A 20,934-nucleotide genomic window follows, 5' to 3' on the forward strand; every position below is an offset into this window, starting at 1 on the left:
ACCCTGTGCTTTTCAGTGCATTAGTACAAAATGTCATACCTCACCATCCTGGAGCAGTGACTTTCAACATACCTGAGGACACGACCCACTGCCTTCAATGCACACGGCTTCCTGTGGCAGTGCTTTTCGTCTAGTTTATTTTACTAGAGGACCATGTCCCCTAAGGGATGGATCAGAATAAGGGCAAGGAAACTGTGTAGTTTGGGAAAAGTCCACAGGTGATTCTGACATCTCTCCCCTGTTTCCTCATACCCTTTCCCTGTTCTATAATTTGGAATAGGTAAGCAGAGGTTTAATCTTAAACATATCTGTGGGGTTTTCGTTTACTTTATTTGGTTTTTGAAAAGTAATATGCTTTTAATATAATTTGTTTTATTATATTTTAAAGTGATGTTTTTTAAATTCATATTTTTCCTAGGCCCTTATGTTAGCTATGGGATATCATGAGAAGGGCAGAGCTTTCCTGAAAAGAAAAGAATATGGAATAGCCTTGCCATGTCTGTTGGACGCTGACAAATATTTCTGGTAGGCGCTTTTGTACTTGGTGAATACCAGCTTTAAGGAAGATGGCCCAGACTATACAGAGCACCCTGCCATGCCCTTGAGACTGCAGACTTTCATCTACGACAGTGGTTAATGTAAAAGAGTAGTTATAGTGTAGACTGGTGAATTTCTTTTTCCCTTTGTATTTCTAATTGACTTTTCCTCCCTGTAAAGAAAAGAATTTTCAAGCAGGTAGGATATCCTCTCTTCTTTTGTACATGTGCTATGTTGCTAGTTGGAACTTTCCATTATAAAGTTTCCTGTCAGCTTGTCGCCTAATGGTTTTTGGGTACTATTGATGATTATTCCTCAAATCCATTGTTTGAGAGCTGTATGATGGTGATATTATTCCTTCTGCACTTATTATTATTTTTTTTGAGATACAGTCTCACTCTGTCACCCAGGCTGGAGTGCAGTGGCACCATCTCAGCTCATTGCAACCTCCATCTCCTGGGCTGGAGTGATCCTCCCACCTCAGCCTCCCAAGTAGCTGGGATCACAGGTGCACATCACCATGCCCAGATAATTTTTTTGTATTTGTTGTAGAGATGAGATTTCACTATGTTGCCCACGTTAGTCTCAAACTCCTGGGCTCAAGTGATCCACCCACCACAGCCTCTCAAAGTGCTGGTATTAGACAGATGTGAGCCACTGTGTCTGCCTTTTTTAAATTATTATTATTATAGAGATGGGGTCTCCCTGTGTTGCTCAGGCTGGTCTTGGACTCCTGGACTCATGTGATCCTCCCACCTTGGTCTCCCAAAATGCTAGGATTACAGGTGTTAGTCACTGCACCCGGCCTCCCTTCTGCATTTATTGTTGGAATTCTGAAAAAAATTTTTTTTGCTCATCAGTTATTTTATATGTGGAGGTACAATTTGTATAGGAAAGATAGAATAAAATACTTTGTTCCTTTCTCCTTATTTTCTTGTTTTCAAAATAAATGAGTTCCTTCACTATCACCCTCCAAAGGTGACCGAAGAGGTTTCTTTTTCTTTTCATTTTCTTAAGTATCATTATTAACTCATGGATTTAAAACATTTGATGTGTTTCAAACTTCCGTGCTTAAATTGGTCATCGCTGGCTGGCAGGCAGCCCCTGTGTTTTTTTGACTCAACCCTGCTAGTCTTTGCAGTCTCTGATTTCTGGAATCCAAAGATACTCCAGGCTCATCTTGGGCATTTAACGCCCCAGACCAGGAATCAGCAATTTCCCAAGGAGCCCTGGTTCCTCTTCATGGGAAATGGTACTAAGAGACTGTGATGCAGACATATTCAACATGTGAAAAGTAGACTTGATTTTTTGAAAATGGTCAAAAGTTAACAAATTTAGTGTTAACTTCTTTTCTGTTTTGGTGCATTCCCAAGATAATACTGTATACTCCCAGAATATGAATGCAAATATTTATAGTTTTCCATTGGTCAGTGCCTTTGGGTTCTAAGTGAACAAGTCCCAACTTTAACGTACCCAAAGAAGGGACTGGGAGGGGAGGGGCCGGGCTGGGAATAGTGAGAATGAGGGCTGGTGGGTGCCTCTGGGGTCTCTGTCTCTGCCTGTTTCTGAAAGGACGTTAGTTTCATTCTCTTCTGCAAACAGTGCAGAGTAAACAGGCTGTAAATTAGGTCCTAAAAATTTAAGTAAATTTTTCATTCCCTTCCATAGTTGTTTCTCATTTTTTATTATGGAAAATTTCAAATAGACATAAAAGTAAAAATTAGTATAATGAGCTTCCATATACACTCATAATCGAGCTTCAGCAGTTATAAAGACATGGTTGATCTTCATACATCTGTGTGAGCCTCTCTCTTTTTACCCTGGACAAATCCTTGAAATAATTTTTAGGTCTCAGGGAACCACTGAATAAAAATTTTGCTACATCTTCAGTTCATGGTACATTCACATGTTCGGTAAGTAGTAGATATAATAATGAAATAATAATTGTCAATGTCTTTCTAAGTAGAGAAAGTTATTTGTTTTCTGGGCATCTGTTTATCCTGGCCAACTTGTTAGCATATTTTGTGTGTGTGTGATTTCTCCCTTTTCATAAAGGAAATCAGCAGTAATGCAAGCCAAATAGAATGCAGATGGAGGAAACTTCAGTTTTTCCATTTCCTTTTCCATTTGATTTTTTCCCCCTAACTTCTCCAAGTAATCTAGAAGTTCTGTCACAACTTCCTACCATATGTCTTGGAGTATGGTATGTAGTATGATCAAGAATAGTTTCTTTCCCCAAATAGTATGAAACAGTGACTTCCTGGCAGTGCAGAACGGTGACCCTGGGGTGGGGAAACATGAGGGGAGCTCAGTGCCTGGAGAAGTTTCAGGCTACGGGGCAGGGAGGGCGGCAAACCCAGGCACAGCCTTGTGCTCCCTGGAGTTAAGGACATGGAGCTGGGCGTGCAGGAGGCCAAGGAGGTGAGAGGAACGAGCTGCCGGAGAGAGGGTGTCCGCTTCAGAGGAGCCTTTGAGTCTTCTGCTCAGCGATGATCAGCACATGTGTGTGAGGAAACCACCCAGGGCTGGGCAAGGTACCACATGAAAGAAGCAGGGAGTAGTCGCCAGAGTTCCTAGGAGGCCAGGAATAGTTCCTATTCCCACCAGCCAGAGTGGAGAATTCGGTAGTCACAGGGCATCAAATGGAATCTTCAGAAGGGTGTTGCCTCAGTACTAGGGCATAATTTGGTCCCACTTAACAAAGCTTAAAAGCTAGTTCTCAACAGTACCCTTAACTTACTGTTTTGAAATAAGTGCATCCCTAACAAACCGCAATAATTTGGCAACTCAAAAATATCAAGCATCCACTGAAAAATTAGTAGGTATGCAAAGAAACAAGCAAATGCAAGCTATAACAAGCAGAAAAATCAGTCAGTAGCAACCGATCCAGAAGTGACACCGAAGATAGAATTAGTAGACAAGGACATTAAAACAGTGACTGTCATCCATATGCTCAAGAAGGCAGAGGAACAATTGAACATGTCGGATAAAGACATGGGAGACATTCAGAAGACCCAAACCAGAATGTAAGAGAGAAAAAGTACAACACATAAGATGAAAAGTACATTAGGTGGGATGAACTGCAAAATAGCCACTATAGAAGAGAAGACTAGTAAATGTTAACTAAGGCAATAGAAACTATCTGAGAAAACAGAAAAGACTGAAAAGAAGAAAAAATGAACAGAGCATCTGCAAGCTGTGGAACAATTTCAGGCAGCCTAAAATGCATGTAATTGGAGTCCCTGGAAAGGGAGGCATGTGGGACAGAAAAAATACTTGAAGAAAAAAATGGCCACAATTTTTCCCAGTTTGATGAAAACTATAAACCCCCAGATGCAATCACTTTAAGGAACCCCAAGTACAAGAAATATCAGAAAAAAAACTATAGCACACTATAATCCAATTCCTTAAAACCAGTAATAAAATTGAAAATGACTTTTTAGCCAACCTTTCTTGAAAAAAGTTAGGTAAGTTTGGCTTTTGGTTTTTTTTTTTCAGACGGAGTCCCACTCTGTCGCCCAGGCTGGAGGGCAATGGCACAATCTTGGCTTACTGCAATCTCTGCCCACTGCAACCTCTGCCTCCTGGGTTCAAGCGATTCTCTTGCCTCAGCCTCTCAAATAGCTGGGATTACCGGCGCCCACCACCACTGCCGGCTAATTTTTGTATTTTTAGTAGAGACGGGGTTTCACTATGTTGGCCAGGCTGGTCTTGAACTTCCGACGTCAGGTGATCCGCCCGCCTTGGCCTCCCAAAGTGTTGGGATTACAGGTGTGAGCCACTGCGCCCGGCCAGGCTTACCTTTCTTGAAATTAGTATCTTTCTTTAACATAAAAATTTTAGGCTGGGCACGGTGGCTCACGCCAGTAATCCCAGCACTTTGGGAGGCCGAGACAGGCAGATCACAAGGTCAGGAGATCAGACCTTTTCGGCTAACGCAGTGAAACCCCGACTCTAGTAAAAATACAAAAAATTAGCCGGGCATGGAGGCGGGCGCCTGTAGTCCCAGCTACACGGGAGGCTGAGGCTGGATAATGGCGTGAACCCGGGAGGCGGAGCTTGCAGTGAGCCGAGATTGCGCCACTGCACTCCAGCCTGGGCGACAGAGCGAGACTCTGTCTCAAAAAAAAAAAAAAAAAAAAAAAAATTAACCTGTAAGACAAACATAATAAATTTCTGTTAAATAACTGACTTAAGCTCAAATGGGATTTAATTTTTGTTGTTGTTTTTAAGACGGACTCTTGCACTGTCGCCCAGGCTGGAGTGCAATGGCGCAATCTCGGCTCACTGCAACCTCGGCCTCTTGGGTTCAAGCAATTCTCCCACCTCAGCCTCCCAAGTAGCTGGGATTACAGGCGTCCGTCATCATGCCCAGCTAATTTTTGTAGAGATGGGGTTTCACCATGTTGGCCAGGCTGGTCTTGAATTCCTGACCTCAGGTGATCCGCCCGCCTCGGACTCCTAAAGTCCTGGGATTACAGGCATGAGCCACTGTGCCTGGCCAGGATTTTATTTTTTGAAAGCTAGGCTCAGTAGATTTTATTTAAATAAATGTTGTACGTTTATTTTAATATTGTCAGCATGAAAATGTATCAACAGTGCTGAATATTATTGCTACTAAAATTGTAAACCAAAGTAGTGTTAATAAAAGTATACTCTAAATTAAATTTTTTATTGTTATAGTTTTTTTTTTTTTTTTTTTTTTTTTTTTTAGAGACAGTCTCTATGTTGCTCAGGCTGGTCTCAAACTCCTGGGTTCAAGTGATTTTTCTACCTCAGCCTCCCAAAGTGCTGGGATTACAGGTGTGAGCCACCACGCCCGGCCTTCTAAATTCCATTTATACCAGGCTTTAAGAAACCACTTTTCCCCAAGCAAATGATCAGGTTTAAATATAGTTTTATATATAATAATGTGTTGATTTCTCAAAACTGAAAGTATGACATATACCCCTCTGAGACCTCTGCTTTGGTTTTTTTTGTGTGTGTGTTCATTTTGTTGTTTTTCTCTCTCTCTTTTTTTTTTTTTGGCTGCACAAATAAATACTCGATCCTGGGTCCAACTTGAGATAAGTGCATATTGATTTTATTTTTAACTGACATGAGGCCATTTCTGTCCACGCTCCTGATGCTTAGTAAAACATGAATGAGCCTGTTAAAACAACATGCAGGAGATGGAGAAGTTCGGCCACATGCCCATTGCTTTCCTGTGAGTGGCAGGAGAGTCTTCTGTCACAGGAACCAGAATGTGTCCAGAGCCAGGAAATCTCACCGTGCCTGTGAGATCAGACCACAATCCACAAAGTGCTGCTTTTTCTAAGTCAAGTTCTCAGGCTGAGCAGTAAATTTGGAGAAAGTACCCCTCACCCAGCTCCACATCTGTGTGTCTGCGTGCACATGTGTGTGTAAAATGTGGTGTATATGTTCTCAAACATTCACGAAATTCGAAATGTTGAGACTCGAGATGAAAATAAGTGTAAAAATACTGCCGTGATACATTTTTCTTGCCGCACCCCCAAATGGACTGTCTACACGGGCCCTCTTTAGGAGACTACTGTTTTAAAGGGCAAATGACAAAATAAAAGTCCTTTTGGTTTTTTTTTTATTATTATTCCACGCATATTTTGATAGGCAGGACAGGAAGCTTGAGGCCATGTGGATTTTGTAGTTTTATACAAGAGCAGTCTTATTTTTAGTAGAACACCAATGAACACAAAGATATAAAACCTTGTTCATGTACAATGTGTGGTTCCAAATGTTCTTATTGAAGACTTGAGACCTAGATTGGCATTAGGAATTTTTAACGTAATCATAACTTAAAATCAGTCACTTTGATGGCTGCCTTTGCCAGCACTTCTCTTGGAGCACGCTGACTTCTGTTGCTGTCTTTCTTCAGTTCTCTGCGCCTGGGTTCAGCCTGCTGCCACGGATAGTCTCGTTTTGCCTGCACACAGGCCCTCAGAAATCAGCTGGGCCCTTAGAGCCTGGCGCTTTCTGGATTGATTTTCCCCCAGCTTGAATATGGTTGAACATGAATGTCTTGTCTGAGCCTTCATCAGCCGAGGCATTCATAATACGTAGGGATTTTTTTGGCGTCTTTAAAGAAGCGGTGTTCAGCCCTGGCTGTACGTTAGACTCACCGGGGGAGACTCTGGCAATATAACAACCAGGCCCAACCCCCAGAGATTTCTATTATGTTTGGTCTAGGTGGGATCAATGATTCTTAAAGAAAGAAAGAAAGGGGGCCGGGCGTGGTGGCTCAAGCCTGTAATCCCAGCACTTTGGGAGGCCGAGACGGGCGGATCACGAGGTCAGGAGATCGAGACCATCCTGGCTAACACGGTGAAACCCCGTCTCTACTAACAATACAAAAAACTAGCCGGGCGAGGTGGCGGGCGCCTATAGTCCCAGCTACTCGGGAGGCTGAGGCAGGAGAATGGCGTAAACCCGGGAGGCGGAGCTTGCAGTGAGCTGAGATCTGGCCACTGCACTCCAGCCTGGGCGACAGAGCGAGACTCTGTCTAAAAAAAAAAAAAAAAGAAAGAAAGAACGAATGTTGCTCTGGTCCAGGTGATGCTAATTTGCAGTCAAGATTGGAAGTTACAGTTTTAAAGCATGGTCTTCCCAGTATTTGCTGAGGGCCTCTAAAACAGTGGCCTTGGGTTCTCCTTCCTGTCAAGGGACTGCATGTGTGTCCTGGGGCAAGTGGTGGTAAGCTTTGATTCCTAAGCCCTGATTTCTCTTTTTTCCCCCATTAGAAGGATGAGATTATAAATACAGCTCCCTTCCTAAACATTAGGATCTCTCTTTTAGAGCAGTCAGCCTTTGAAAATATACCAAGAACTGGGAAAGAATTCCAGTAATTCACAAAAAGGTTTCAGATGCTGAAAATGTTTCCAATGCTGCTTGGCAATGATGTCATTTTCCTTCTCTTTCCAGTGAGTGTTGCAGAGAGCTGCTGGACACAGTGGATAACTACGCCGTCCTCCAGCTGGATATAGTGTGGTGCTACTTCCGCCTGGAACAACTGGAATGCCTTGATGATGCAGAAAAAAAATTAAACTTGGCCCAGAAATGCTTTAAAAATTGTTATGGAGAAAATCATCAGAGACTGGTCCACATAAAAGTATGTTCCTGGAATTCATTTTATGTCTTGTTGAGTCCATTTCTAGCATTTGTGTTTATTCCTGTTAAAGTATTTGAACTACTGCCACAAGGTGATTTCATTTTGATAGTAGTATATGCAGTATACTCTTCTTTTTTTTTTTTTTTTTGAGACGGAGTCTTGCTCTGTCACCCAAACTGGAGTGCAGTGGCCGGATCTCAGCTCACTGCAAGCTCCGCCTTTCGGGTTTACGCCATTCTCCTACCTCAGCCTCCCGAGTAGCTGGGACTACAGGCGCCAGCCACCTCGCCTGGCTAGTTTTTTGTATTTTTTAGTAGAGACGGGGTTTCACCAGGTTAGCCAGGATGGTCTCGATCTCCTGACCTTGTGATCCGCCCATCTCGGCCTCCCAAAGTGCTGGGATTACAGGCTTGAGCCACCGCGCCCGGCCAGTATACTCTTCTTAACCTATATACTTATAAAGTGCTCAATGTTTTACAAATCTGGCTGTCTCTTTTAGTGTGTGAGCATTTAGCCCAAAGCAACACAGTTGACTAGTCATAGAACCCCACCAGTGATCACCCTGACCAGGAGAGAGCTGCGGACTTCTTTATATGGGTAGAGTCTAATTTGCAAGATGTAAATGCAGAAAATAGACATTTCAGCAGTAACAGTTAGAATGAATGAGTCCCAGCCCAAGAGCTCTGGCTCGAGTAAGGATTGTTCTGATTTCCGCAAGTCATCACAATCCTGCTGATGTAGATTCTCTTATACCTGGTTTGGATTTCTGCATACTTCTCTGCTGACCAGGAGGGCCACTGTGCTGCATGTCTAGAGTGCTGCACGTCTGGAGTGCTGCACGTCTGGAGTGCTGCACGTCTGGAGTGCTGCATGTCTGGAGGAATGTCGTCGTACCACAGGGGATGGGGAAGAAGGGGCTTCACTTTTGCCATCAGTCATAGTGAAGCCACGGACGTTTTAATACTACCATGTTGCCCCTCTGGAGACCAAGGGAATTACAGATATGAGTATTATACACCTGTAATTAGAAATAAGGCAATTTTGTCCTTTTTTTCTTCAATAATTTTAGGGAAATTGTGGCAAAGAGAAAGTACTGTTTCTAAGACTCTACTTACTTCAAGGTATCCGAAACTATCACAGTGGAAATGATGTAGAGGCTTGTGAGTATCTTAACAAGGTAAGAAAAGTAAAGTTGTAACCGTTTTCACCTCCTTTTAAAAAACACTCCCGGAAGTTAAGGATTTTAACTTAGTAGTTTGTGACTTGTGAGAAACATGCCTGTGCTTTCTCTGTGCACAGGAGATGTTGAACCAGAAACATATTTGTATTTGTTAGAGTACAGCCAGATGCTGTAATAAGGAGACTTCAAAAAGACAGTGACTTTAATTGGATAGAAGTTTATGGCTCACTCATCTTGCAGTCTGGAGGTGAGCGGGGGCCAAAGCAGTGAGCAGCCCGCCAGCCTCAGCGAGGCGTCCCAGGTTGCTCCTGTCAGTGCCTCTTCCAGCCAGCAGAGGGGGCAAGAGAGCGTCCAGAGCAGGCCACTTGAGAGATGGCCCAGCAGCTGCACCCAGCGCTGTGGCTGCATGCCATTGACCTCGACTTCACCACCTGGCTACACCCAGCTGCACGGGAGGGTGAGAAATGCCACATGCACAGCTCAAATTCAGGGGCTTTTGTTGCAGGAAAAAAGTGGATACCAGTCACTTCCACGACACCTAGCCTCTTTCCTGGTGTTGTGCTGAGGCTGTGTAATGTGAGTAGAGATAGTGCTGGTCTCTTTCCATTTGTACTTGTTTTTTTTTTTTTTTTTTTGAGACAGAGTCTCGCTCTGTCACCCAGGCTGGAGTGCAGTGGCCGGATCTCAGCTCACTGCAAGCTCCGCCTCCCGGGTTTACGCCATTCTCCTGCCTCAGCCTCCCGAGTAGCTGGGACTACAGGCGCCCGCCACCTCGCCCGGCTAGTTTTTTGTATTTTTTAGTAGAGACGGGGTTTCACCGTGTTAGCCAGGATGGTCTCGATCTCCTGACCTCGTGATCCGCCCGTCTCGGCCTCCCAAAGTGCTGGGATTACAGGCTTGAGCCACCGCGCCTGGCCTGTACTTGTTAATAACAGGCCTAGTTTAGAGATTTTATCTAAAATCTGATGCCCTTTAATTCACATTGGGCACAATCTAATTTCTTTTAGTCTTTAACTTTGTATTAAGCTTTAAGTATTGCCATGGTTACATGATTCTTACATATCTCCCTGTCTTTAGGCACGTCAGCTCTTGAAAGAGCTATATATTGATCCATCAAAAGTGGACAATTTGTTGCAGTTGGGATTTACTGCCCAGGAAGCCCGGCTTGGCCTGAGGGCGTGTGATGGGAACGTGGATCATGCGGCCACTCATATTACCAACCGCAGAGAGGTACCCACTTTCACAATGCCCTAGCTCTCTTGGGTATGAAAGAACAAAAAAAGATAGTCCCACAGGAGGTGTTAATAACAAGGAACTCTTTATTACTCCACACTGGGAAGGAAGGAGAAACTTTTTTTTTTGAGACAGAGTCTGACTTTGTCGTCCAGGCTGAAGTGCCGTGGCGCGATCTTGGCTCACTGCAATCTCCCCCTCCTGGGTTCAAGCAATTCTCGTGCCTCAGCCTCCTGAGTAGCTGGGATTACAGGTGCCCGCCACCACACCAAGCTACTTTTTGTATTTTTAGTAGAGACGGGTTTCGCCATGTTGGCCAGGCTGGTCTCAAACTCCTGACCTCAAGTGATGAGCTTACCTCAGTTTCCGAAAGTCCTGGGATGACAGGTGTCAGCCACCATGCCCGGCTGAAACTTGTCTTTTTCAATTGGATCATTTTTCACATGCTACAGTCTCCTTAGTTTTGTTCCTGCCGCGGTGGCAAACAGTCCCCTTTCTCTCTTAACACCATAGTGTATTTCTGGAAGTCATTTTAAAAACAGAAAATTGTTTTTTCATGAGGTCGTTATTAAAGTTGGGGATTGCATCCTTGCCTAGAAACATAAGTCAAATCATAGAAACAAGTTGGATTATATTATGAAAGCACAGGTTAAAAAACTATAATCATTTGAAACAATTAAGTACATTAAAGAAAACCTTAGGATTTTGGAGTTGGAAGGATCCTTATTCTATCCAGTATGTCCTGCAGTAAAATAACTGAGGCCTAGAGGGAGATCATGGTGGAATATTAGCAGGAGAACCATTTTTCTTCTTTTGCCAAAACAAGAAGTTGGTACTAGATTATCTCACAGGCCCTTTCTAGCTGTAAACTCCAGCCACAGAAGTCTCTAGAATCCTCACATGTATGTTACCTCGTTTCCCTTTTTGCTAAACACTAGGATAATCCCGAAGGATAAAAGCAGCCTCAGGGGTATTTGGATGGGAGCAGGAAAGCCCCGTGGTTGTTTGCCTACATGATGCCAGAGAGGGAGTGGATTCGTGGGTTGATTCCATGGTGAGCAGTCCCAGGGCTGCTTGGGTTTCTCCTTTTACAACACCAGCTGTGGTCATTACCTTTCTCTCTTGCCTAGTCCAGTCGTGGTCCTTTGGGTCTTGCTATAGAAGTCAATGAGTAGGTAAAGGCAGAGACTTTGAAAAGCTGAGTTCTTTTTTGTTTTTTTTCCAAGACAGTATCACTCTGTCACCCAGGCTGGAGTGCAGTGGTGTGATCACTGCAACCTCCGCCTCCCGGGTTCAAGTGATTCTTCTGCCTTAGCCTCCTGAGTAGCTGGGATTACAGGTGCCCACCACCATGCCCAGCTTTACTTTTTGTATTTTTAGTACAGATGGGGTTTCACCATTTTGGCCAGGCTGGTCTCGAAATCCTGACCTCAAGTGATCTGCCCGCCTTGGCCTCCCAAAGTGCTAGGATTACAGGTGTGAGCCACTGTGATGGGCTGAAAAGTTGAGTTCTGTGTGTTTGAGTTTTACATGGTCTAATTAAGTACTAACAGAAAAACGAACATTGCTGATACTGATTTGTTGCTTTACTATTACTCCACTACCAATAAGATTTTATTAGCATCTGGAAAGCTAGTGTTTTAAAATGAGATCATTTGGAAAACAATTCTCATCAGTGTATGAGACTATAGTTCATAAAACATTGTCACACTCATGTCATTCACTTCTGCCTGTGACCACCCGAGAGGCCATAGGACAGATACTTCTCATCTCACACACGGGAAGAGCTGTAGCTCAGGGGCAGTCTTTTAAAGCATAGTGGAGTCACATCACTTGTACATTTCTGAAGTTCAAAGCCCTTGGAGAAAATGCAAATACAAAACAACAGTGTGGATAGTGCAGTTGATCCTGCTCCCTCTTCCACCCAATGGGTATTAGTTAGGATGCGTTTGGCTGAAAGCAACAACAACAGAAAAAAACCAGAATTGCCTAAACATCAAAAAAACGGATGTGACGGGATTTATTGGCCTGTTTACTTGTAAAAAGTCCAGAAGTAGGATAGGTCTCAGGGTTAGGTGATTCAGTGGCTTACTGATGTCACTGAGGACCTGAGGTCTGTCTCTCTACCCCACCCCCCACCCCATGTCATTAGTGTCATCCAGTCACACCAAGGGCCATAATCTCTGTCCCAGAATCCTCAGGGAAAATCCTGAGCTTCTTGTGATTGGGAAGCCTTGAACCTGTTGTCACTGAGGCTGGAGGAATGCCAAGACTGATTGGCTCAGGCCTGTGGCAAGAGGTAGAGGGTCGCCACCTTAGCCCATTCAGGGGCCACCTGGGGAGCTGGAGCAGCCTCCCACACTTCTGGGAGGGGCAGAATGGGTGCTGGAAAGACAAGAACAATGTCCCACAAAAAGTGAGCTCCTATTGGAGCTTTAGATGAGCGAGAGAAAGCTGCTGCCCACGGAGTTCCAGCATTCTAGGTATGGGCATCTAACTGAGCTGAATGTAAATTCTTTGTTTTCGTTTGGGACAGAGTCTTGCTCTGTTGTCCAGGCTGGAGTGCAGTGGCATGATTATGGCTCACTGCAACCTTGATCTTCTGGGCTCCAATGATCCTCCTGCCAAGAGCTCTTGGCTGATTTTTGTTTTTATTTTTTATAGAAATGGGGTCTCACCATGTTGCCCAGGCCAGTTTCAAACTTCTGGGTTCAAGCAATCCTCCCACCTTGGCCTCCCAATGTGCTGGGATTACAGGTGTGAGCCACTGCACCCAGCCTTTAATATATAATTTTAAAAGTTTATATTTTTTGTGCAACATGGCCCTGAGTACAGACCCGTTTCTCATCTGGCAAAAAGCAACAGCCGTAGAAACAGAGATCACAGATCATGCTTCAGTATGGCCAGACTGTGAGAGGCAGCCTTCCTAAGAGGTCGTCCCAGCTGCTTGTGACCATACAATGCCTCTCTCTTGAAATCTAATTCTACTGAACTGTAGCCACTTCAGTGCAGTACTGTCATTGATTTGATCTACTTTATCTTTCTAAATCATCTTAGTATAAAGAGAAATATATCAGAAAATAATTTTCTCACGTGTGTTTGCATGATTAAAAGGAAACAGACTAAGACATTTGTAATGAAAGGAAATATTCTTGGAAGCTCCCGGTTGATGTGAGGTCTGTGGTAGGTAATGCCCAGGTCGGCTGGCTGGCAGCGTCCTTCTCTGTGCTTGGATGTTAGGCATGCCTCTTAGCCTGTTGGAATATAAATGGAAGAAACTGTATTGAAAGCAGAGGATGGGACCAGTAAAGGCATTTTATGTGGAGTGTAAGTCTGAATAAAAGTGCAAATGTGAGTGGCATGAAAGCCTCCTGCTGGCGTGCATGGTTGGGGTGGTGTGGCAGGATAAGGTCAATTTGGAAGCATTGTTGGGGCTAGGGAGTGGGAGCCCTGAGTAGCATAATAAGGAGCTGGTGCCTCAGTGTGGGGAGGTGGTCGGGAGCTGCTGAGGGCTTTTAGGTAGGTGACTGGAATGATGGAGCCCACTGCGCTGTGCGGTGGGGCTGGAGCTGGGGGAGACTGGCCGCTGAGAGGTAGAGCATGTAACGGGGGCATGAAACAGGCCTGGTGCAGCTGGATTATCGGGGTGCAGAGAGGCACCCATGTCCACCAACTAGGGGAGGTTCTCCCGTGACAGAGACAGGCCATGAGTCTACAGATATCTTCATCCCTGGAGATGTTTCCAGCAGCCACTCTGCTCTGCCTGCTCCTACCGTGGCGCTGTGGAGTCTGGTTCCACAATGATGGTGCTTTTGTTTTCCTAAGAGATGAGGCCACTTTCTTGCTGTGGGGAAAACGCAGGGAGGCGCCTGTTGCCTGGGCTGGGTGGGAGGCAGGAGCAGGTCTCTGGAAGGAGGGGAGTCTGTTTTCTCCCCCGTCCTCACTGCTGCTGATGGTGGAGCTGGTCTCCCTGGGAGAATGTGGCAGTCACTTAGCTTTGTTGAAAGCTTTCTGTCTCCTTGTTGGGAAAATAATGAGGTTGGATTAAATTCCTGGTTTTCAAACTTGCTTTGTTGTTGTTTTTAAGCAGCACAATCCCCTTTTTAAATGACATGTTTATGGGCATACTAGTTTACAAAATAAGTTGGGAACCCTCCTGATTGGCCCTGGGTGGGAGAGGCGAAGAGACTAGAACCCTCTGCAGCTGCCTTGTGCTCTGCAGCAATAGCAGGCAACTCTGAGAAACAGGGTTGAGAACCAAGAGGTTAGATGAACTTTGTCCCTTAGGCATTCTGTGGGTTCTGAATGGAATGACAGGCCTCAGAAGGCCCTGGAGTCCTTGCTCCCCAAGCTGTGGTGGGTGGGTCATCAACCTTGGCATTGCCCAGGAGCCCCCCGATTCCACATCACATTTGAACTTGAGTCCCTGGGCGATTCATCAAAGGCTGGAAGGCCTTCCCACCACATGCAGGAAGCTCCTTCTGCCCAGTTCCTAGAAGAGAGTCCATGCACCTCACGCCTGCGACCTCTGCAGTGGGAGTGCGCTGCGTGGGGCGAGTGGCCCATCCTGATGCTGGATGGCAGGGCTCATGAGGCACCTCCTTCCTGCCCCACGGGCGTCTCACGTCCGCTGCCTGCCCTCAGAAGCAGCACTTCCACCACCCCTCTGCCTCTGTGGCACCTCTGCCATTTGGCTGGGTGAGGAGAGGTAGACAGAGGTCCCACTGTGCTTTGCTTTGGTTTTTTGGCTTTGCCTGGAAACCCCGAGAATCCTGCAGAGCGTAGACCGAGATGCTGTGAAATCTCAGTCCCTAACTTGGGATGGGACTTTCCTTTTTTCCTAAAGGAATTGGCCCAAATAAGGGAGGAGGAAAAAGAGAAGAAAAGACGCCGCCTCGAGAACATCAGGTCTCTGAAAGGGATGGGCTACTCCACGCACGCAGCCCAGCAGGCGCTCCATGCAGCCAGCGGGAACCTGGACGAGGCCCTGAAGGTAGCCGCTCCCTCGGGGCCTCTGGCCTTGTCCTTGAGCAGTGGGTCCTGCCCAGAGCTCCCTCCATGGCTCTCGGGCGTCCTCCCAGGCTCACTCCTATGGGCTGCCCCGTCATCAGATCTGAAGGGCAGCTTTCTCCTGGGCTCCAGCCTGGACAGAAGCCATGTGAGGCCCCATGAGGCCCCATGCTCAGTGCCTGGCCCAGGCCTGGCTCCAGAACACGGTGTCTGTCCACACCAGCAGAGTCCACAGGCCAGGACTTTATATAGGGTTTCTGTATGCAGCAGAGTGTAGTGTAAACAGGCAGTTTCCATAGCAGAAAAAGAGAATCATAATTCAACTTGTAGTATAATTGTTTGGCATTAAAAATTTAAATGTAAGTATCTAGTTTTATTTATTTAGTCCATAGTACATGTTGGCAAAGGGGGAGCTTTTCAGAGAACCCCTCAGGAGTGACAGCAGGTTGGGATCCAGACAGCAGTGACCTTACCTGGGCCACTTCCTTCCCTGTGTTGGAGAAGCAGATCGAATCCTCAGTAGGGCAGGTGCTGTGCTGCATCTCAGCAGCTTGGTATGGACGCACCCTCTGCCCTCTCAGCCCCGCAGCTCAGTGAGAGACAAACTCAGAGCACACGTGGTGGAGAGTCCCCAGGGGTGCACGGGAGGCAGGGGCCTGGCTGCATGGAGGCAGCAGTCCAGGCAGATGCTGGGGCAGCGTGGCAGGCAGGAGGCGGAGTGGTAGGAGCTAGCTTAGGTTGTGTGCATGCTGGGGGTGGGGCTGGGGGACAGAGATGGGGGTGGAGGCAGGTGGAGGGCAGGGCAGGTGTACTCGTTTGCCCTGCTGAGGCGGGTGTGGGTGCAGCAGGCACGAATGGTCCACCCTGCCATTGTCTCTTATCCCTGCCCTGTTCCCTGGAAGGCTCCACAAGTCAGTACTTTTGTTACGATGTATATGTATATTTAACATATATGTTAAATTTTTTTTTTTTTTTTTTTTTTTTTTGAGACGGAGTTTCGCTCTGTCGCCCAGGCTGGAGTGCAGTGGCCGGATCTCAGCTCACTGCAAGCTCCGCCTCCCGGGTTCACGCCATTCTCCTGCCTCAGCCTCCAGAGTAGCTGGGACTACAGGCGCCCGCCACCTCGCCCGGCTAGTTTTTTATATTTTTTAGTAGAGACGGGGTTTCACCGGGTTAGCCAGGATGGTCTCGATCTCCTGACCTCGTGATCCACCCGTCTCGGCCTCCCAAAGTGCTGGGATTACAGGCTTGAGCCACCGCACCCGGCCAAATTTTAAAATTGTATTTGAATATCTAGTTTGATGTTTTTGTGTTGGAGAAATGTTAAGAGGTGGGAAATTCTGAACATCCGAAGGGACCGATGGGTCTCGAAGTAGATTGGAATTATATGAGTAGCACATACATACCTCCAGCCAACATAGAAGTACTGAGTGTTGGAAAGGAAAGTCTCCACAGAGTCTTTAAGATTACGTATTGTGTGATGAAGAAATCAAGGGTCAAAATAACTCTACTACCTGCCTGATATTTGAAGTCTAGAGGGCATGACACTTTCAAAGATCAATCAGGCAGCCCTGAGCTGCTTAAGAGACCTTTCTGTCTGTAGCTCTGACAAAACCTGTTTTCTCGGATGCTGCTTCCGCCTGCTCTCCATCCCTTCCTGCTCTGTCAGAAGGGATCTTTCCTCTGACTAGTCTTGCTCCTCCTTCAAACCTCCACTGTCCCGGTCTCTGGCTGGAAGCCTCTGGGAACATCAGCCCGGGCGGGAGCCCCTTTCTCTGCTCATAGCAGCAGAGGACGGCTGGGTCTGCCGAGCACATGGCAGGGTGCGGTGCCTGTCTGAATGTGTGAAGAGCTTAGTGATGAGTAAAGGGTGTTCCTGTGTGTTTTAGATTCTGCTCAGCAATCCTCAGATGTGGTGGTTAAATGATTCCAATCCTGAAACCGACAACCGTCAAGAAAGTCCCTCCCAGGAAAACATTGACCAAGTGAGTGACACGTCTTTGTGCCCTCAGCTTGGACAGCCTTGGGTGGGGTTGCTTGGGGTAACCCGGGTGAATCAGGCAGCAGGACTGGGGGAGTCTGTGCTGAAACCTTGGCTCCCAGGCTCCAGGTGTAACCTGCCCACCTCAGAGGCCACCCATCCAGCAACAGAGGGCAGGGGAGGCCTCCTTGGAAAGCAGGAAATCTGGGGAAGTGTCAGGAAGTTCTCTTTAGGTTTGCCTCCTTTTTCTATGCACCGCTGTTTACATCAGTCCCATTTATCTGCCTGTGACCTAAAAGGATGTCACTGTGACCTATGAAACCCATCCAGCTTTGTGTCCCAAGTGACAACTCTGTCCACATTTGTCCCCCCACACACATTAGCATGCCTGTATGCTGTGGCCACTGACCTCACCGTGCTCGTGGTGAGACTGGCGTGGCGCCTTCCTCTCAGCCCGAGGTCACTGCCTGTCCTGAGATGGCTGCTCACTGACGCACCTGACTCGAGTCTTCCAAGCCCCCTTCCAGGCTGCTCCACGCTCACATTGCACAGAAGCATGACTTATGCCGAAGGGGCCATGGTGCGCATGCCGGGAGCTCTTAAACATGAGAGCCGGCTGTCTGCTCGTTGTGGGTGATGGGGGTGGCCGAGGCTGTGACCCTGCCCTCTCCCCTAGTTGGTGTACATGGGTTTTGATGCACTTGTGGCCGAAGCTGCGCTGAGAGTGTTCAGAGGCAACGTCCAGCTGGCTGCCCAGACCCTTGCTCACAACGGAGGAAGCCTGCCTCCCGACCTGCCGCTGTCGCCGGAGGACTCTTTGTCCCCGCCAGCCACATCCCCTTCTGACTCTGCAGGTAGGTCTGAGGTCTCTGAGGGCCACGTTGACGGCAAAGTATCTTCAGAAGCCAACAGACGAGGCCAGTGCCCTAGGCCACGGCAGACGTGGAGACTGAGAGGGGCGTCCCCTGACGTTGCTGGGGTGGCCACCTGGACAGTGTGGCCAGCAGGAGGCACAGTCTGAGGTTGACTGTGGTTGTGCAGTGTCCCCAGGACAATCCTCACATAATTCACTTACTCCCACGGTATTTTATTGTAGGAACCTCTAGTGCCTCAACAGACGAAGACATGGAGACAGAGGCCGTCAATGAGATACTGGAAGACATTCCAGAGCATGAGGAAGACTATCTTGACTCAACTCTGGAAGATGAAGAAATGATTATTGCAGAGTACCTATCCTATGTAGAAAATATGAAGTCAGCAACAAAGAAAAACTAAATAATGAACAGAAATAGTGCTAATTTTCTGCTTATAAATGCTATCATTATGAAAAGGCGAATGCAGCTCTTTCTGTTCTTACTTTTTATCTGAATTGCAAGTTCCTCTTTGGGTGTAGGAGGGGGCGGGCAGGGGACAAGGCCAGGAGGGGTCCCAGGGCCTTCATGCGTGGTCTTGGGGAAGAAGCTTCCTCTGGCCTGGTGCAGGTCGTTCCATCTGCCTCCCCGGTCTGCGTCCCTAACCCCTTCCCTAGCTTGGTGTTTTACCCTGAAATGGGAAGGAACAGAGGTCCTGCAGAAGAGGGATCCTGGGGAAGGTGTCCGGGGCAGGGTCCTGGGAAGGGCATCCCGACCACTTCCTCTCCAGCTGTGGCTCCATCTGCCCGGCTTGCCTGCCTCATGCACCCACTGCCCATGGCCTTCCTGCTTCCCACGCTGCCATCTCTGCCAGGGTGCCCCATGGGTTCCTGTGCCACCCTTCCCCCACCCCTCAAATCATCCTTTAAGTCTTCCTTCCAAGTGCTGTGGGGCATAGTGATGAGGCGCTGGCCTTGGCAGCCACACCAGGTCACACCAGACGCCTTCAGCCTGCAACGCCAGTGTTTTATGCTCTTAGTTCAGTAAAATATGCCCCGGAAATTCAAGATTGAGTGTCAGACTTTATATATATTCAGCATTCCTCATTACAGAAATCTTTTATTGAATGGGAAAGGTTTAAATGCTAACCAAAGCAATTTATTTTTAATTAATATTTTTAGACTCTGTGCTGTCATACTGAACTCACTGCTAGCTAAGAGATCTATCAGAGACTTAGATATATTTTCTCCAGGTTTTTTGTGGGGTTTCTTTTGTTGTTCTATCCATGTGACAGAGGCTCTTTCTAAAAGTATGTAGTTCGCTGTGTGTCGGCTCCAGCAGTAACCGTCCTCACTGCGCCACGTACTCCTCTGTAGATGTGCACCCAGTGGGGGCTCCTTCCAGCCCCAGGACTGCAGCAGCAGCCAGATGCCGAGTGGATTGAGTTCCAGGTGCATCCAAGACTTTTCCTCCCTTCCAGAAGGCACTGACTGAAGACGGATGGGTCATGTGGGACCAGCTGAAATGCTCTAACCTTTTCATAAAGCGTGGGTGGTCCAGGTTGGACTAATGGGAAACTTCTTGTCATTCTTCTTAAATGGAGGATACTGATGGAAATAAAAGGTGGAAAATATATTCAAAAATTGTCACCCAGATTTTACGGTAATTTACTCAGCCTCCCCAGCTGCAGGTGTTGAAAGCGTCTGGGTGACTAGTGCTTCATCGCGATTGTAAGATGTTTGTTTCCACTGAGTTTTGTGAGGAGATGGAAGGATGACCTCAGAAGCAGCAGAGGGCACCTGCTGTGAAAGATGTCACATGCCCAGTGGGGCTGGGGTGGATCCTGGGCAGGGGACTGAAATGCACCTGTCAGGGTTTGCCTCAGAAGTGCCTGGTGAGCTGAGGTGACACGGACTCTCAGCCTCATTTGACACAATGCCACACTTGGATTTGGGGCCTGAATTGAAGCTTTTTGCTAGCAAGTCGCTGTCCTGAGCTTGGTTCAGGCGTGTCTTCTAGCTTCCCAGCTGTTTTTAGCCATCATAGAAGCAGTGACACACCGGCAGGCCCCAAAACTCTTCCCTGTCTTGTGAAGAGAGAGCTGCACAGGAAGCCGGTTGTGGGGGCAGTTCTGGGCATGCGCTATATCCAGGACGGGCTACCCTCCAGGTATGGAGACTCGGGCCAGGCCTGCTGTACCTACAACTGACCCTGTGAAACTGGACAGGTGCTGGAGGAGGGGGCAGGAGGGTGCTGAGGCTGGAGGAGGAGAGACTTGCAGAGGAGGGGGCCTGGGAGGGTTCTCCTTGGGAAGTCAAAGGAAAAAACATTCTAGCTGTGGGACAAAGAACATTCTAGATGTGGGACAAATGAGATAGTATTTGGGGCAGGACAGTCTGAGTGTGACATGTTCATGGGCTGCCAGAAGGTGTGAGTTGTGGGGAGAGAAGAATGGGGGTGGATGGTATGATTGCTGATCACAGCAGGGAGGCTGGATGCCACTAGAGGAGCAGGAGTAGGCAGGGGCGTGTGACAGGCAGGTGAGGGCAGCCCATGCCAGCATGATGGTGTGCACAACTGGTTAGGTGTCCTTGATGCTGATCACTGCCCTACCGTGTCCCTGTGTTCCTGCCCATATGTCCTATGGGTACCTCCTGTCCTTCCTCTCTTAGCCAACTCAATCAATTTATCAAAAGCAGATACCTCGTTTCTTCGTTCATAGCAAGGCGACAGTGGTGTGGCTGGAAGGGGACCAGGCCTGGGTTCAGGAGATCAGAGTCTCACTCACCATGTCTCTCTGGCTCTCAGAAACCAGAGAGAGAATGGACATCTGGCTGTCTTTATGTCCTCAGCATCTCGCAAAGCTCTCTGTGCGGTGGAAGTAGAAATTACCCCAATGTGTGTTGCTATAAAAATGCTAAGTGAGTGCAGTGCCCGTGATTTGGGTCCGCGCCCCATTTGGTTTCTCTGGATGGCTTGATGCGTGCTCCATTCTCTGATGTGGTTGGATAAGGTGGGG

The 20,934-nt window shown here is 47.3% G+C and overlaps 2 protein-coding genes across 5 annotated transcripts in view; one reads left to right on the forward strand and one right to left on the reverse strand.

Annotated features, from left to right (window-relative positions):
• Window positions 1-19,558, forward strand: part of NUB1 (negative regulator of ubiquitin like proteins 1) — a 35,213-nt gene extending 15,655 nt beyond the window's left edge. For 2 of the 4 annotated variants that reach the window (XM_010384042.2, XM_030932475.1), the window contains exons 8-15: window positions 419-525; window positions 7,474-7,660; window positions 8,730-8,837; window positions 9,918-10,070; window positions 14,920-15,066; window positions 16,973-17,068; window positions 17,741-17,918; window positions 18,161-19,558. In XM_010384042.2, coding sequence (XP_010382344.1) covers window positions 419-525; window positions 7,474-7,660; window positions 8,730-8,837; window positions 9,918-10,070; window positions 14,920-15,066; window positions 16,973-17,068; window positions 17,741-17,918; window positions 18,161-18,339 — 1,155 coding nt within the window. In that variant the 3' untranslated portion in view covers window positions 18,340-19,558. The remainder of the gene's footprint in view (window positions 1-418; window positions 526-7,473; window positions 7,661-8,729; window positions 8,838-9,917; window positions 10,071-14,919; window positions 15,067-16,972; window positions 17,069-17,740; window positions 17,919-18,160) is intronic. The other 2 variants (XM_010384043.2, XM_030932476.1) reach the window with 2 other exon arrangements.
• WDR86 (WD repeat domain 86) overlaps window positions 19,420-20,934 on the reverse strand; it is a 31,588-nt gene continuing 30,073 nt past the window's right edge. The window contains exon 8 of the transcript XR_004057969.1: window positions 19,420-19,522. The gene's annotated coding sequence lies outside the window, so the exon portion shown is untranslated. The remainder of the gene's footprint in view (window positions 19,523-20,934) is intronic.

This window comes from Rhinopithecus roxellana, chromosome 6 (assembly GCF_007565055.1).
Source record: "Rhinopithecus roxellana isolate Shanxi Qingling chromosome 6, ASM756505v1, whole genome shotgun sequence".
NCBI lineage: Eukaryota > Metazoa > Chordata > Mammalia > Primates > Cercopithecidae > Rhinopithecus > Rhinopithecus roxellana.